Source organism: Fusarium graminearum, chromosome 1 (assembly GCF_000240135.3).
Source record: "Fusarium graminearum PH-1 chromosome 1, whole genome shotgun sequence".
Lineage (NCBI taxonomy): Eukaryota > Fungi > Ascomycota > Sordariomycetes > Hypocreales > Nectriaceae > Fusarium > Fusarium graminearum.
In genome coordinates, this window is record NC_026474.1 from 605669 (window position 1) to 620835 (window position 15167).

Below are 15167 nucleotides of genomic sequence, written 5' to 3' on the forward strand. Positions count from 1 at the left end.
ACAGCAAACGCCACTAGTGATGTGCAAGAAGCAAGAAACCAAGATATGCTCTCCCACTTTTTCTTAATTAGACGAGACTATTGCGGCGGTTGTGTCGAACTGATGTCCGGTTCGGGAGGGCCAGACTCTATCTATCCCTGCTCAGTAGATTCCATTCGTACTAGAAGCCTGTCAGTATTGGTATGCCACAGAAAGGTGGTGGTACTTACAACTCTACCGTCATCATCGCCCGTGTAGACGCATGTTGGCATTGGGCTGATGCATGTCATGCCTGCCTCTGTGTTCGCGCCCTTCTCATTCTTATAATCCACATGATCAAGCTTTCTTAGCAGCTCTAGAGTCCACCGACTGCCGACGATGCTGCGCCGCCAGACATTGACTATACCGCGCTTGTGGCCTGTAAAGATCAAGTAATTGTCAAGCCACTCGTTTCCTGCGCCTTCATAAAAGGCACACGAGTGGATGTAGTCGTCTTGGTCGAAGCAGACGTTTTGCTCCAGAAGCAATGTGCCGTTGAGAGTGTACAGTATCACATTCGGTCCAGAGCAGAGAAGGATCTCGCCTGAGATGTCGTTGATACGAGCTGATTCGACAGGGCGCACCAAAGGCAGCTTGCGAATAAACGACAGTCGATTAAGATCCCACAAGAACGCCTGCCCGTCCGTAGACACAGTCAAGAGAGTGCTGAAAGCCTTGCTAACCGCAATTGTCGTGACTGGGAATTTGTGTCCAAACAGACTCGACCTTGGAAGCAGCTCAACTGGTTTGCCATGTGCGGTCTGAAGTGCGTACACTGAGACGACGCAGTCCTCTCCAGCAGTGATCAAAGTCTTGGAATCGGCAAAGCAGGCGCAAGAGATTTGTCCAGTGTGGAGGTTCTCAAAGAGCCCAGCCGGCTTTGTCGAGTTAGCGGTGCGGCCGTGAACGAGGATATGGTTTCGTATTACCTTTCGATTGTCGCTGAAGAAGAAGCGAATGCTGTTGTCGGCATAGCCCCATTCGAGGAACTTGTCGTATGATGGGAAGTTGAGGCGGAATGGGGAGGCACACAGTAAGCGGTCCAGCTTGGATGCGTAGAGCAGGGAAGCCACACGCTCGTGGCTTTCTATTGAGGGTTTGTCAGTCAGGTTCATAGATCGAGAAGGAGAGTCCATACCAAGCAGTGGGTGCGGCAAACAGCTCAAAGAAAACACGCTCGTGTCCAATCGTCGAGCAGGAGATCGGACATGCTCTCTAGCAGGATGTGACTTCATAAACACTTGATGTGGCGTTTGTCCAAAGTTATGAATGACACCAGCCAAGATGGCTCTCTCCTTAGCATCGGTAATGCTATCCAAGTCTGTCGCACCACGGTACGAGAGATGGTGGAATACATTGAGGTTCTCAACTGCCGCCTCGCCTCGTTGCTTGAACCCAAAGACGAGATCAATCCATTGGTGTAGATTCTCACTGATGTAGGGGCTTTCTAGAGCCTCTCTGTGCTTGGCGATGAATATTCTTGGATCACCCTTGGCCCATGGGGGAAGCTCAACATGGTCGACCTTGACTCCGTTGCTTTCGCGATTGCCAAAGTTGTAGCCATTGACGTTGGTCAAGAATTCGGGGAGACAGTAAAACTCGGGGATGAGCTCCCTCACGTCAGTTTTGTTCTTGCACGAGGCAGATTGCCATGCTTCTGGAATGGATTGGAAGAGACGATCTGCGTGATCAAAGCTTCCACCCTGGAGAAGGATGTAGGATTGCACAAAAGGTGGCAGACGGATCAGATAGGAGGACACAATCATAGCAGATGAGTAGTGTGTACCATAGTGGAAAGGAACCTCTCCTATTTCTTCCAACGCATTATAGCTCTCGACAAAGCCTCCAACTCTGTGCGGCGTCTGCGCGCCCATTGGTTTGGACAGATCTCGGAATGTGTTGGGGTCGTCAAGATCCAGATCCTCGCTGGTGTAATCTGCCAAGACCCATGGGAACACTGGGTACTGGGTCAAATCGTTGAAGGTCCTGCCAGCCATGGTGTTTACCATCATGAGATAGTGGAAGTTGGAGATTTCGCCCTTTTGCCATTTCTTGAGGATAGGGTTCCAAGGTGACGCGTTGAAGAAGGTACCAAACTTGGACCCAAATCCTTGGGGCGATTCATCAAAGACCTTTAGAGACTCCAAGCGCCAAGCATCTTCGGGGTTCGGAAGAGTATTGGCACCAGTGGTGTGAGGTGCTTTGCTGAGCATCTTGATGAACAAGTTGTCCCGCACCACTGGGTTGATAGTAGTCAAGAGATAACTTCGACCATCGGTAAAGAACACCTCGATCGCAACATCTCGGAAGAGGAAGCGGCGCTTTGAGATGCTGATAACATCGTGCCATCGCCAATGCCTCGACTCTTGCTCCTTGTTATTCTGTCGCTTCTCAGACGTCTTAGCATCAGTAACGATCTGGGAGAAAGGGTCACGCTCTTCAGGCGGAGCTTGCCAGACGTTGACAATGTCTCCATTGGCACACTGGAACACATTATCCATGATGTAAAGCGCATCCTTGCCTATTATGAGGATACCCTCACACGCCTCCAGTCCAATAATTCGCGAGATATTGTATGCAGACTGGACTTGGTCTCCACGCTCCAGTCGTCGCATCACCTTGCGGTTCTTGTCCTCGAAACCTTCGTCTCCTTCATTAGGATCGTTGGGATCATCAACAAGCTCAAAGTCGTCTTCAGGCGCAACACCAGATGTAGGCTGCTCTGCTGGCACAGTGCTTTCGGGCTCTTCGGTGAATTGAGGGGTCTCGTTGTTGCTTTCTGGAAGCGCGGGGGTGGCGGTCTTTGTTGGCGACACTGCGGACGTAACAATCGAGGGTGCTGGACTTGCCGACGTGTTGAGTCGAAGAGTCTGCAAAACCTCACTCGCCTTCCTCTTTGGCTGATATTCATCCTTACTTATCGTAAAGTCGGGAAGAACCCTGAGTCTCATCCGGTTTCGTCCTTCTGTTCGGTCGAGCTTCCATTTGGGTGGCGCGGCTTCGCTAAACACCGCGCCGGGTCGCATGAGGTCTCTTTCCATCTTCTTGTAAGCGTCGCTAAGAAACACAAGATCATCCTGTTGGTCTTGCATGATCCGCTGGTACTTGAAGTACTCAGAGTTGTAGATACTCTTCATCCAGGCGCTGTTACCGATGTCATGACTGAGCAAGGTTTTCTCTGTATTGATGTTTTCCGCATGCCACACTCGAAGTTTGTCTTTGCGTTTGGCCAACCGGACTTTAGATGTCTCTGCCGTACGTGCATTTTCTGAGCTGACAAAGTCTTCCCATGTCTTTGACATTCCACCAAAGAACAGTACGTCCAGAGAAGGGCGATGTTTGTCAACCCACTCCACAAAACTTTCGTCATCCACGCCTGTCAATTGCTGAAAGTCTTTGGAAAGCTGCTTCTGGTCCGGCGACATGCATGAATGGATCAGCTCATTAGACTCCTCCGGTTTCTGCACCAAGATGACACGTAAAAAGTTGGCTGCCGCAGTTCGAAGGGGCATCTTGTCACTGATGAGTTTGGTGTAGAGCTGGTACCAGAACAGCTTAAGGAACTGGTCCTCGCCTGTAAAAGAGCCAAGAATTGACATTTGCCAGTACGCCATCTTGCCCATGAACTGCTTAGCTTCCACAAGTGTAGTGTCTGAACTGTCAAGGTCGGATAGCCTCAGAAGAATTATTCTCAAAAGACAGAATCGAATGCTGTTGACAGCTTGGCTGCAGAGTCGGACGCTCTTTAGCGAAGCAATGTCGGGACGTTGCAAAAATTCGAGAAGCATGCCAATAAAGTCAATCATAACCTCAGCCCCGTTCAAAAACCATCCTTCGAAGATGGCTTCCGACATGTGTTGGCAAAGTCTTGAGAGGTTAGTCAACACGCGAGGCTCGCAGATTGCCTTCTGATTGAGCTGGATGTTCTTTTCCAGTTGGGCAACCACATGCTTCAAGATATAACTCTCAAAGTAAGCTTGGTGTTCACGGAAGCCAGGAGGGACCTTAGTGAACAAGCCAAACCCGGAAAAGTCTTTCCGCGAAAGAAGCTGATCCATGAAGACGCTCACTACCAGCTCCATAAGTCCGTCCAGGATATCGCTGCTTGGTCTCTTGCTAGGCGTTGACCTAGGCGACGGCAAAGCAGGACTTAAACGAGCCGTACTGGGACCAACAGGTGATTTCTGCTGAGTGAGAAGAACGAACGACGAGGCCCTCCTCAGGGGTGTGCCCTTGGGTGGTGTCGACTGAGGCGACGGAACTGGGTCAACGCTTGTTGTTCGCACAATTGGTGTAGCATGGGAACCACTACCGCTGATAGGCCGGATGATAACGTCTGTCCCCTCGAATGTCAGGGCCGTATCTCCAGAGTTCAACTCGGTTTCGGGCGTCACCGCATCGGCGCTAACAATGACAGGATAAAGCGCCGATAGCAGAAGTCTCACCCACTCTGAAGTCAAAGCAAAGTCCCTGAATTCTGTCGAGCGTTCGTGGAGATCAAGAAGAAAACGGATCACAGTGTGTAGGACACCTGCATAGCTTGCAACTCTTTCACTGTCGCGAGAGAAGTTTGAACGTGTCGCAAGGGCGGTAGTCAGGTTCATGGAGCTTGCACGCGGTCGCATTTCTGGGCGGAGGTCTTTGGCGGATGCAAACTTCTTCAGAGTGTGTGAAGCAGGATCAACATAAGTTGCTGGCGAGTCTGGATCATCCTGATGTCTCATTACGTCTTTCAGACCATGCTGTAACATCGCTGTAATGACGGACAAAGACTCGGGGTACACAACCTTGCGCTTGCCAAATGTCTCTAGGATATTGAAGAAGTCAAAGTTCCTGTCAAAATTGATCTCGGCGACATCGTATCCAAACAGAATACTGAAGCAAATGGGCCACAGGGTTGGCATGTCCCAGAATCGCTTGAGTCTGTTGGACATGATCACGAAACCTCCCGACTTTCCAGCGAATTTCGACGTGTAATTGGAGCCGTGCGTAACGAGGAGCCGTGCCAAAATCTTGCAGCCATGGACAACAACCTCTGGGTCATCTTCCGCCAACAGGTACAGGAGCCACTGTTAAGGTTAGAAAAGTCTTTCTACAAGAATGAGTCGATCTCACCTTGTTTGTCACCGTCCTGGCAAACTTCTTGATATGCGTAGTGTTGCCCTTTTCGCACAGAATTCGCGAGTACATGCTGAGAACCTTGACACCGAGCTGCTTCTTAGTCAAGAACTTCAGACCAGAAGCAATCCCAGCTGCGGTTGGGTCGGTCGGTGTTCCTCTCCGTCGTGGAAGTGGAGTGCCGGTTCTTGAATTGATTGACAGAGCCCGTGGGCTCCTGTTGACAGGTAAGGGCTGAGAGTGGAAGGCGTATGTGATGAAAAGCGACAACGATCGCATGACCTCTTGACTGAAGTTGGACGTGACGAGAATCTCAAAGGCGCCCATGAAATGCGATACTGTGTCTTCCGAGACGACCTCTCCTTTCATGGCATCCAGTAGCCTCTTGACGATTCCTAAGATTGTTAGATCAGCTCGTACAAACCACGGGTATTATAACTTACTCATCCTGATCAACCTCCGGCTGTTGAACTCATGGTACTTGCTCTTGACCGCGAATGTCACAAACTGTTTATAGTATAGCTCTTGAATCCGAGGTGCCGACTTGCGCCAGATGTCCAGATCGATAAGAAGGATGCGATAGGCGAGGGGGTTGATGATGAACGACTCCATAGGTTCCACATGATTATACCCGACAAAGCCAAGGATCAAGCTGAGTAGTTGGAAGGCCAGTCGGTCACGATCGTCGTTTGAGACCTGTAGTCGAGTAACCGCGGAGTCGCTGCTGCCACGATCGTAGCCCAGCTTCACGCGCAGAAGCATGGCCAAGATTCCGTATCCATTGTCCTTCTCTATAGCTTCACTATTTCTCCAGCTCTGACGAATGCAGTAGAATAACATTTCTGCCGATCGCACTGTCTCTTCAATTGATGATGCTCGCTCAAAGAGCTTCAAGGCCAGCGGTGTGAAACCGGCGAGTCGCCATAAATTCTCGTCCAAATACGATGGCACAACGACAATGGGATTGCCACGGAATGAGAGAAGACCCTGGACCCTAAACAGAGAATCCGGAAGACTGGGAACAGCACAGTTAATGGCTAGAGGTGCACCCTCTTGGTTAGATGCCCTGAAGAGATTGCGAGCACAGTTCCGCGGCAGTGAGCGCAAAAGTCCTGTATCGTAGAATTGCACATTTTCAGGAAACGTAGCTGTAGGAAGGATGCTAAGCAAGATCTTGGATTCAGGTAGTAGTGAACCAGCTTTCTCACGGACAGCTCTGATAATGTCCGAAGTCTCGCCCTTTCCAGGATGTGCAATCTCGTTGCGGAGGCCCAAAGTAGCAGATGCCTCATAGGTCTGGAAACCACCCAGGCTATCCTGAAAGTTGCCCTGGTATCGCGGTCCCAGGCCGAAATGGACCGCAAGATAGTCGTCGCTCAAAGCATCCTCAAACAAATGTGCTGAAGCAAGCGACCATCGCGAGAAGACAAGACCGGGCCCTATTTGGTTAGAAAGATCCTTTGGTGTACCGACGAAAGCCTGCACAGGGTTGGTCTTGTTCTGATTAGAGTTGAACGAGGCAAAACTGTCATGTGCACCAGTGGCCAAGGGCGGCAGATGAGGATAATTGCAGCGTATTTGCTCTGAGAATTCACCATCGACATACAAAGAGGCCTTGCTAGTAACCATCGTCTTTGGTCGACGATGCACAATGGCGATATGATACCATTTCTTCTCCTTGAACGAAACTGACTTGAAGCGCACGCTAGGCTTATTGGAAGTAACAGATGTTTGTAGGATAAAGTTGTGGGTGTCTCTCTCGAGGTACATGAGCACAAAACATGACTGCGTGGAATCAAAGACACCAAATATTGTTGTATGAGCAGTAGGGTCGAAGCTGTCTACTCGAATCCATGCTGTAAATGTGTAACCCGCACTAGACTGTGGCGGAAACGATCGACCGAGACTGGACAACTCAAGTGACGAATGGCCGTGGAGAGACAAGTCAAATTGGAAGAAAGGAGGACCTGTGTGTTTGTTTGTCATCTGTAAGCAGAATTCAGACGCTTCAGATCCGGGTGTTGATAGTAAGAATTGTGTGTCGGCCGGTTCGTTCACGCCCAAGTACATGAGTATCTTGCAGATAGCCAATACCTTCTCTCGCTCAGGCGGGCTGAGAGCTGAATCGGCATTGAAAGCAACTCGGAGGAACTGCGATAAGGCGCCAGTCGAATGGACAGCAGCCCGGTTATATATAGAGACTGAGATAGCACAGTGAATTGTCTCGAGGACAAGTAAAGAAGCTGGGTTTGCAAGGCCATCTTTCATTCGAGGAATAGCCGTCCAGAAACTGACGACTGCTCTCAAAATTTCTGGGTGCCGTATAATAGTCTTGGCATTGACGACTTCCCGCACGCCGGGCGTAATATTTTCTGCAGACTTGGCCAACACCAAATCCCATTGCTCTTCGGCGCTGTCACTTTCGTCTTCTTTGGGAGAGTTCTCATCGTCCGGCCGTAGCGATTGGCCGATAGATTGACAAAGAAGATCGAGTGCCTCGTCGTCTAAGGAGAATGCGAGCAGTTTGCCAAATATATGGCAACTTATCCAGGCATCAGGTTCAGCACCGCCTAGTCCTATGCTTGCGATGACTTGCTCCAGGGCTTCCCATCCGCCTCCCTCAACTTTATATTGGAAATAGCGTCGGTTGCCTGCATGTCCACGTAGGGCAACCGAAAATAGGTTGAGACAGTCTCCTATCAACTTAAACAGGGAAAGCATGTCTGCATCGGTTCTTTTATCGGGATCATAATAGCCTGAAAAGGCTCGGAGAAGATTGAGGATTGTTTCGAAGCCGTCAGCATGTCGAAAGTCATCTTGGTGGACGGGGGATCGTGTCGCAGAGATGTGCTGTATAATATGTCGTAGTTTTCGCAACAATGGCGGCGTTTGAGGGAAGCCATCTTGCTGGTGAAGGGTGGTATCGATACTGAGAGCTTCAAGCAAGCCCTTTAAGATTTCGAAGGACTTTGTTTGCGGTGGGTTCGAGGCCGAAGTGGACGACCGGTATCGTCTTGGTATAGAGGCCATTTTTCGGTGTTTGTTTTCGTTTTCGTCTCTTATCACGGGTTCATTCCAGAAACCACCTCCCCCTGAGCCCTTCAAGGGTCCAGGCTGTTATCAGTCGTCGTCGGCATCGAAGGGTAAGATTTGTAACTTGATGGAGCTGCCAGCGCGGGGCGCATGAAGCTCTCGAGCGGGCGGAAACAGCGGTCACGGTGCGGCCACAGTTGGACTTGTGATAGGGTGCTTTCGCTGAATACTGGAGGAAACGTATCGAGACTCGTTCAAAACAGATACTGGGAGCTGAGAAATTAGCGAAGGTGTCGAAACAATCGGTCACCCACTGAACTGGAGCCTGCACTTACCTGTGCTCAATGCTGTAACTCAATGGGGGGTCAGCCTTGGAGGTGGGTGTGGCGCAGGTATGGCGCAGGCAGCCCCTCCCCTCTTCAGTGATGGATCGTCTGAGCTGACGAAGCTCGAGTAATGCTATTGGAGTGACATGTACGCGTTGCGCATGATTAAACTCGTCCACACCCGCGCGCGCCGCGTAAAGTGGAGGGTTCAATGGGAGGAGCTGACTGGCATTGAGAGACATTGGATTCAATGACAGTAGTAGCACAAGAGTATTCCTTATCTGCGACGCTGCAGCTGCCACAGGTGCCATGGAAGCTATACGCTGATGCCATAACGCGAAGCATTCAGGAGCAGAGATGCTTGTCTGATTTGGTGGACTTTCATAACAAAGGGCTAAAGGATTAAATATGTCTCAGAGTGCAAAGTATATTTGATCAAATGTCGTTTCATAATTAACCTTAACCCCCGTTCTAAACAGATTTGCATATGTTGACCAGTGGCCTACTAAGGTGCTGGGCAGGACTTGCACAGCAGCTACAGAGCACAGCTAGCGTGACTACCACTGGACCACACTGCAAGCCATCACATATGCTTAAAACTTCCGACGACCCAATTTCCTCGCCTTCAATCCCATAACTTTCATTACCACGCCTTGTTCCTTTCTCAAATAGCCTTTCCAACAACCCTGACAATCTTGGGCCTGTTCGAATTATAGTTGACATCGTGTGTACTCGCGCTAAACTTGGGCAAGTTGACCGTCAAGTCGTAACTGTCACCCTCCTCGTCGTAGAATGTGTACGCATAGGGATCATCGGTATGGATTCTGATTTCGTACGTGTACCAGTAGGCATAGTCGTTTTGCTCGACGGAATACATATAGATACCAGTCTTTTTGTAAAAGTCGCTGTTCTTGTCGATCCAGACGAGGGGGGACTCTTTCTTTGGCTCCCAGCTCACCTGGATATCGAAGTCATGGCGGGGATAAGGCATTGCGATGATAAGAGGATGTAGTGGTATATATGTGGATTAAGATAGGTAGAGGAAGCTCGTGATAGCTCGTAGTCAAATGAGGTTATAACTGAGTTGTGTTGTTACTGCTGTTGCGTCTGGAGGAGCATCTTCTCGTCTTCTTATACATATTTTCATCTTGCAATTCGATGCAGACCAAAGTAACGCCATAAGCTAGAAGATGTAGTTGTGAATAGTCACGGTTAGTCCGTATGGTTCAGCTGAACTTGCAAGCAATCAGGTGCATCTTCACAGTTCCGTGGCTACCTGGGCGACATCGTCTTGTCCTCTTCTATAACTTTTATGTCTCATAATTCTGTCGCGACCTGAGCAAGAGCACAATAAAACATACCTTTTATAAATAGTCACAACTAGCCGCGCTGTTCAGCTGGACTTATAACATCAGGCTCATCTCAATAGTGCTGTGGCGAGCTGAGCACATCCCTGCATCTGGGCGAGACCGTCGAATCGCGGGTACAACCACAAGAACTATTGAACAGCTAATGCCCAAATGCCCCATGAGATCAGCTCTTCCAGACCTCTCTACTATAATTAAAGCTCCTCCTCGCACTTTCAGCTTCAATTTCGTCCTCGCCATCTCCATAAATATATATATATCAACAGCCATCCTTCAATCCCCATGTCCCCATGCGGATGCTTCTTATCGCCTTCTGGAAATACTTGTCCCTTATTAATAATTCTAGCCTCACCTCACCACATTTCAAGGTTGTAGATCTGTGTATTACTACCCATCGTCACCGGCTGGAGATGTAGCGCCGTTTACTTGACGTTGAAAAGGCAAACCCGTTACTTGGCCCCACGCCGAGGTTGAAGGTAAGGAAGTGGCTTGAGGCGCGGTATACCTGGAAGAGGCATCCAGTACAGTCGAGGGATAGACAAAGAAGAAGCCATTGCGCATATGGCTGGCTTATAAGAAGAAATTCCATTTTTTCAGTTTATGTTTCATTTTGCTATTCTCAACATGATGGCACATCGGTGTTCCAGACACGCGTATTCTGGTGAACCCCCGTGTCTTAATGACGTTGCTATTCTGATGCAGGGTAGATTCAACATAATGAGATGGAAGTCTGGAGTTGTGAGACTAGTTATGCTAATCATGGTAACAATATCTAAAGGCTTGAATTACTGTATATAATTGTTTCTATCTGTGATGCTCTGTTAGTGCATCAGACATACTCTTCGTCTGTTGGACAGTCTTCCCATCATTCAATCTGCGTCGCCTGATACCATGGTGCTGGCTCAATATATTGCGGTCCACCTCCTTGTACTCAACAGCACCGAATAAAGTGCAAAATGTAGTCAAAGCTCCTAAAATAAACAAATGTTTATCAAATACCATGTTAGGCACAGACCAGATTCCTAAACTGACCGAGATATAATACGTGTAATTGATGATTTGTCTCGCATACAACAAATGCATTGTCCAAGTGGTACTTCGTGACACGTCAAAGCAAGCTTAAACAACACTCCATGAGTCTACAGTCATAAGCAAATTATTTATTTTTGATAACTCGTCTCTTCCTGATACTATGGGATAAATTGATCAAAGAAGTGATGCGCTCTTGTCATACACCTTGAGCAACTTTGAGCACTATCAGCCTAGCTTTGTTTACCTACGGATGTCCATCGTATGAGCAACGTGGATCCTTGAATGCGTTGAAACAACAGAAGTTCCGAGGTCCGCTTATCGTTATCTCGAATAGGCAAGTATCGGTATCAGTATCGTATCGGTGTCGGTATCTGCTTATCAAGCGGATACGAATTGATAGTCGGACTGCGTCTGTTGAGCAGCTTTGCCTGGAATGAATGATGAGCTAAAGCGGTGTTGAATGGCGTTATCTGATGGGACAGTCATGGCATCTGAGTTGCTTGGAAGTGGAGAGCTCTAGCTTCAGGGACTCCAATGCGACGCGCTATGTACCTCATCCAGGCTACCGGGCTTGGGCTTGGGGCTCTCAAGGTGCCTGGAGTTGGAGGCTGGAGTGCATGATAAAGTGCACTGGCCAACATGTTCCATGATGGATTATCGTGTTTTGAATGGACAACAGTCATGAACTGGCAATGCATATTGCTCACCGAATCATGACGTCTTGACTGTCGCGTATTGTCTTTCCAAGGAACAACCTCCCCGAGTCAAAATGTCACTCTTGACCCCAGGAACGGACTGGGATGATGAGGCGCTGTCGGCGTTGGCTTGGAGCGAACAGCGCTTCAGTTTTAGTTGAGACATGGGCAGGCACGTGCCAGGGACGTCGTCTGACTCGATGGATCAGGCGGATTAGGTCAGTGGGGACCAATCGGAGCCAAATCCCTCCCCGCATTCTGATTTCTTGCACTGGGTAGAGCTACACCTGCTTTTGGCTGCAGGCACCGCAAACTGGAAGGTACCTTGCGTGGGTGAAGCTCTAGCTGTCTGGGTGGATATTGACACTGCGCTATCAAGATACTTCGATCGGCTAGAGGAAGCACAGTGTGTTTGGGAACACGCAGCCATGATGTACTGTACGTGAACACGGCTGAGTAGCTGTAATGGATCGTCAGCAGCCTTGAAACAGAGAGCCTTGCTGCCTTGCACCGGGACTGATAGACTGATAGACTGGATGATGGAATAGAGATGATTGCTTGCACAAGAGAGTCCCCAATACAGATTGAATCACTATCCGTAAACTATCCGCGATAAACAGGCTCAACAATTTGAGTTCAGCCGTTGCCATGTTGCTCCCTGTAGACTGTCATCCATGAGCCTGGAGCCATGACCATGACTCGAGGCGAGGCGGACAAACACGACCGGGTTATCAGCCGTCAACAAGATGAGGCAATCATCTACCATCAGTTGACCTCGGAAGCATCAAAATGGCGGTAAACAATAGGGGACAGACACTCGTAACGAGTGTTGTTGCTTTCGGTTCACTCTGTAGAGATCCCCCAGTGAATCACGTCCATCATGACCATTCCTCGGGGGTTCAGACAGCCGGATTAGAAGCCGCTTCACAACTAGCTACCGTGCACCCCCGGATCTTCACACGGACTGTCATGAGTGCCTGCTTGTACCTTGCGCACGATATGCCGTTATCGCATTGCCTCGGTGACGGCCATTGGCTCTCTAGGACGCGCACTAAGCCGGATATGGGTCTCAGCCACTGTGTTATCGCCCATCCTAGCGATGGATGCGTCACACCCTCCTGCCCTCCCCCAGGCCCGCTGAGGCAACACTGGAGCTGTCGCACGCAGCTTGCGCTTTGCTTATCTACCCCAGGTCCTGCCGCCATCGATTCTTCTTCCTTTCATCATCTCCCATATCCAACATCACTCTCTATCCTTTACAGTATCGATCCCGTCTGATTCCATCGGTACAGACGGTAAAGGACATCAATCCGTCCATTTGTTTTTGTCTTTGAGTCGCAGGTAGACACAAATTTCGAGCTTTGCGCGTTTCGTCATCATGAAGTCCGCTCTCACTCTCTCCATGGCGGCTGTCGCCAGCGCTGCCTCTTTCAGCGTCGGCACCGTCCACGACAAGGCCGCTCCCATCCTCAGCTCTGTCGATGCTGAGACCATCCCAGACTCGTACATCATCAAGTTCAAGGACCACGTCGATGAGCATGCTGCCTCCAACCACCACATGTGGGTTCAGGACACCCACACCCAGGGCGAGTCTGAGCGCATGGAGCTGCGAAAGCGATCCATTCCCTTCACAGACAAGACCTTCTCTGGCTTGAAGCACACCTTTGACATTGGTGAGGCTTTCAAGGGCTACGCCGGCCACTTTGACGAGTCCATGATCGAGAAGGTCCGAAACCACCCTGACGTAAGTGCCAACCACCAAATGCCTCATGAATCATCACAAGCTAACATTCCATCCAGGTCGAGTTCATCGAGCGCGACACTCTGGTCCACACCATGGTTCCTATCACCAACAATGATATGGTCACTGAGGACAAGTGCGACGGTGAGACCGAGCGATCGGCTCCTTGGGGTCTTGCCCGTATCTCCCACCGTAACACCCTCAACTTTGGTAGCTTCAACAAGTACCTCTACTCCTCTGATGGTGGTGAGGGTGTCGATGCCTACATTGTTGACACTGGTACCAACATCAAGCACGTCGACTTTGAGGGTCGTGCCCACTGGGGCAAGACCATTCCCTCTGGCGATGCTGATGAGGATGGCAACGGCCACGGTACTCACTGCTCCGGCACCGTCGCCGGTAAGAAGTACGGTGTTGCCAAGAAGGCCAGCGTTTATGCTGTCAAGGTCCTCCGATCTAACGGCTCCGGATCCATGTCCGACGTTGTCAAGGGTGTCGAGTTCGCTGCCACCAGCCATCTCGAGCAGAAGAAGAAGGCCAAGGACGGTAAGCGCAAGGGCTTCAAGGGCTCTGTCGCCAACATGTCTCTTGGTGGTGGCAAGACCCAGGCTCTCGACGCCGCCGTCAACGCTGCTGTCCGCACTGGTATTCACTTTGCCGTCGCTGCTGGCAACGACAACGCCGATGCCTGCAACTACTCCCCTGCTGCCGCCAGCGAGCCCGTCACCGTCGGTGCCTCCGCTATTGATGACAGCCGTGCCTACTTCTCCAACTACGGAAAGTGCACTGACATCTTCGCTCCCGGTCTGAACATTGTTTCCACCTGGATCGGCACTGACAAGGCCATCAACACCATCTCCGGTACCTCCATGGCTTCTCCTCACATTGCTGGTCTCCTGGCCTACTACCTCTCTCTCCAGCCCGCTGAGGACTCCGAGTATGCTCTCGCTTCCATCACCCCCAAGAAGCTCAAGGAGAACCTCATCTCCGTTGCTACCGAGAATGCCCTCTCCGATATCCCCTCTGACACCCCCAACCTGCTTGCCTGGAACGGTGGTGGCTGCAGCGACTACAAGAAGATTGTTGAAGCTGGTAGCTACAAGGTCAACAAGGCTGCTCCCTCTTCTCGCGTTGAGGACATCAAGCACGCCGTTGAGCAGGAGGTCGAGGTTGTCTCTGGCAAGCTGACCACTGGCGCTAAGCAGCTTGGCTCCAAGGCCGAGAAGTTCTCCAAGAAGATCCACGAGCTCGTCGATGAGGAGCTCGAGCAGTTCATCAAGGAGCTTAACCTGTAAGATATATCATCTTATCATGTTTTAATGGTTACGCATTTGTTTGTTGGGACTAGGTTGGCATTGGTTTATGGTTTGGGTACATGATATTGATAATGGCGCTTGTTCTCTTTGATGACCAGTTGTCATCGCGCGCCATTGCATGGGATAGTTCATGAAAGCGGGCTGTATTTAGGCTTTGCTCATTATTACAATAAATCTCTTATTCTAAGCGCCCTTGTCTACTCGTGTTCCATGGCTGTGACGTTTATGTATGCATTCTAATGATTCTGATGAGTAGCGGGAAAGTTGGCCTCCACGCTCCAAGCTACAAGAATAAATGAGCTAAGAGAAGAGCCTAAATGGCGTAAGCTGACTTACTCATTTTGTCTGCCATGTCTTCAGGATACAGGTATGAAGTCTCGGTTCACGGTACCTAAGGGCAACTGGCTCCTGCCGTTCTGCTCACTTGCAAATAGTTCCTTCCTCTTGTCAGAGTTATCTGTTCCTTCCCAACAACACTCATCTACTGTATCTGTCGACTCACTTCCCATCGAGCCTACCAT

The 15167-nt window shown here is 50.0% G+C and overlaps 3 protein-coding genes across 3 annotated transcripts; 1 reads left to right on the forward strand and 2 right to left on the reverse strand.

The window, feature by feature from the left end:
* Positions 1-131: 131 nt before the first annotated feature.
* FGSG_11703 (uncharacterized protein) lies at positions 132-8806 on the reverse strand (the record flags this gene model as incomplete). Its single annotated transcript, XM_011317506.1, has 4 exons — positions 132-5087; positions 5134-5531; positions 5580-8149; positions 8505-8806. The coding sequence occupies 4 exons, from the start codon at positions 8804-8806 to the stop codon at positions 132-134; spliced, it is 8226 nt and encodes a 2741-aa protein (XP_011315808.1).
* A 353-nt stretch (positions 8807-9159) lies between these two features.
* Positions 9160-9486, reverse strand: FGSG_11704 (uncharacterized protein; the record flags this gene model as incomplete). Its single annotated transcript, XM_011317507.1, has 1 exon — positions 9160-9486. The coding sequence occupies one exon, from the start codon at positions 9484-9486 to the stop codon at positions 9160-9162; it is 327 nt and encodes a 108-aa protein (XP_011315809.1).
* Positions 9487-12818: 3332 nt separating this feature from the next.
* Positions 12819-14855, forward strand: FGSG_00192 (cerevisin precursor). Its single transcript, XM_011317508.1, has 2 exons — positions 12819-13333; positions 13390-14855. Exons 1-2 carry the CDS (start codon positions 12968-12970, stop codon positions 14623-14625), a joined length of 1602 nt encoding a protein of 533 aa, XP_011315810.1. The 5' UTR covers positions 12819-12967; the 3' UTR covers positions 14626-14855.
* Positions 14856-15167: the final 312 nt, after the last annotated feature.

Excerpts from the sequence above, each read along its gene's own strand:
- FGSG_00192 (XM_011317508.1), top strand. The coding sequence starts at position 12,968 with ATGAAGTCCGCTCTCACTCTCTCCATGGCGGCTGTCGCCAGCGCTGCC. Across the intron at positions 13,334-13,389 it reads AGGTCCGAAACCACCCTGAC|GTCGAGTTCATCGAGCGCGA; the intron begins GTAAGTGCCAAC and ends CATTCCATCCAG.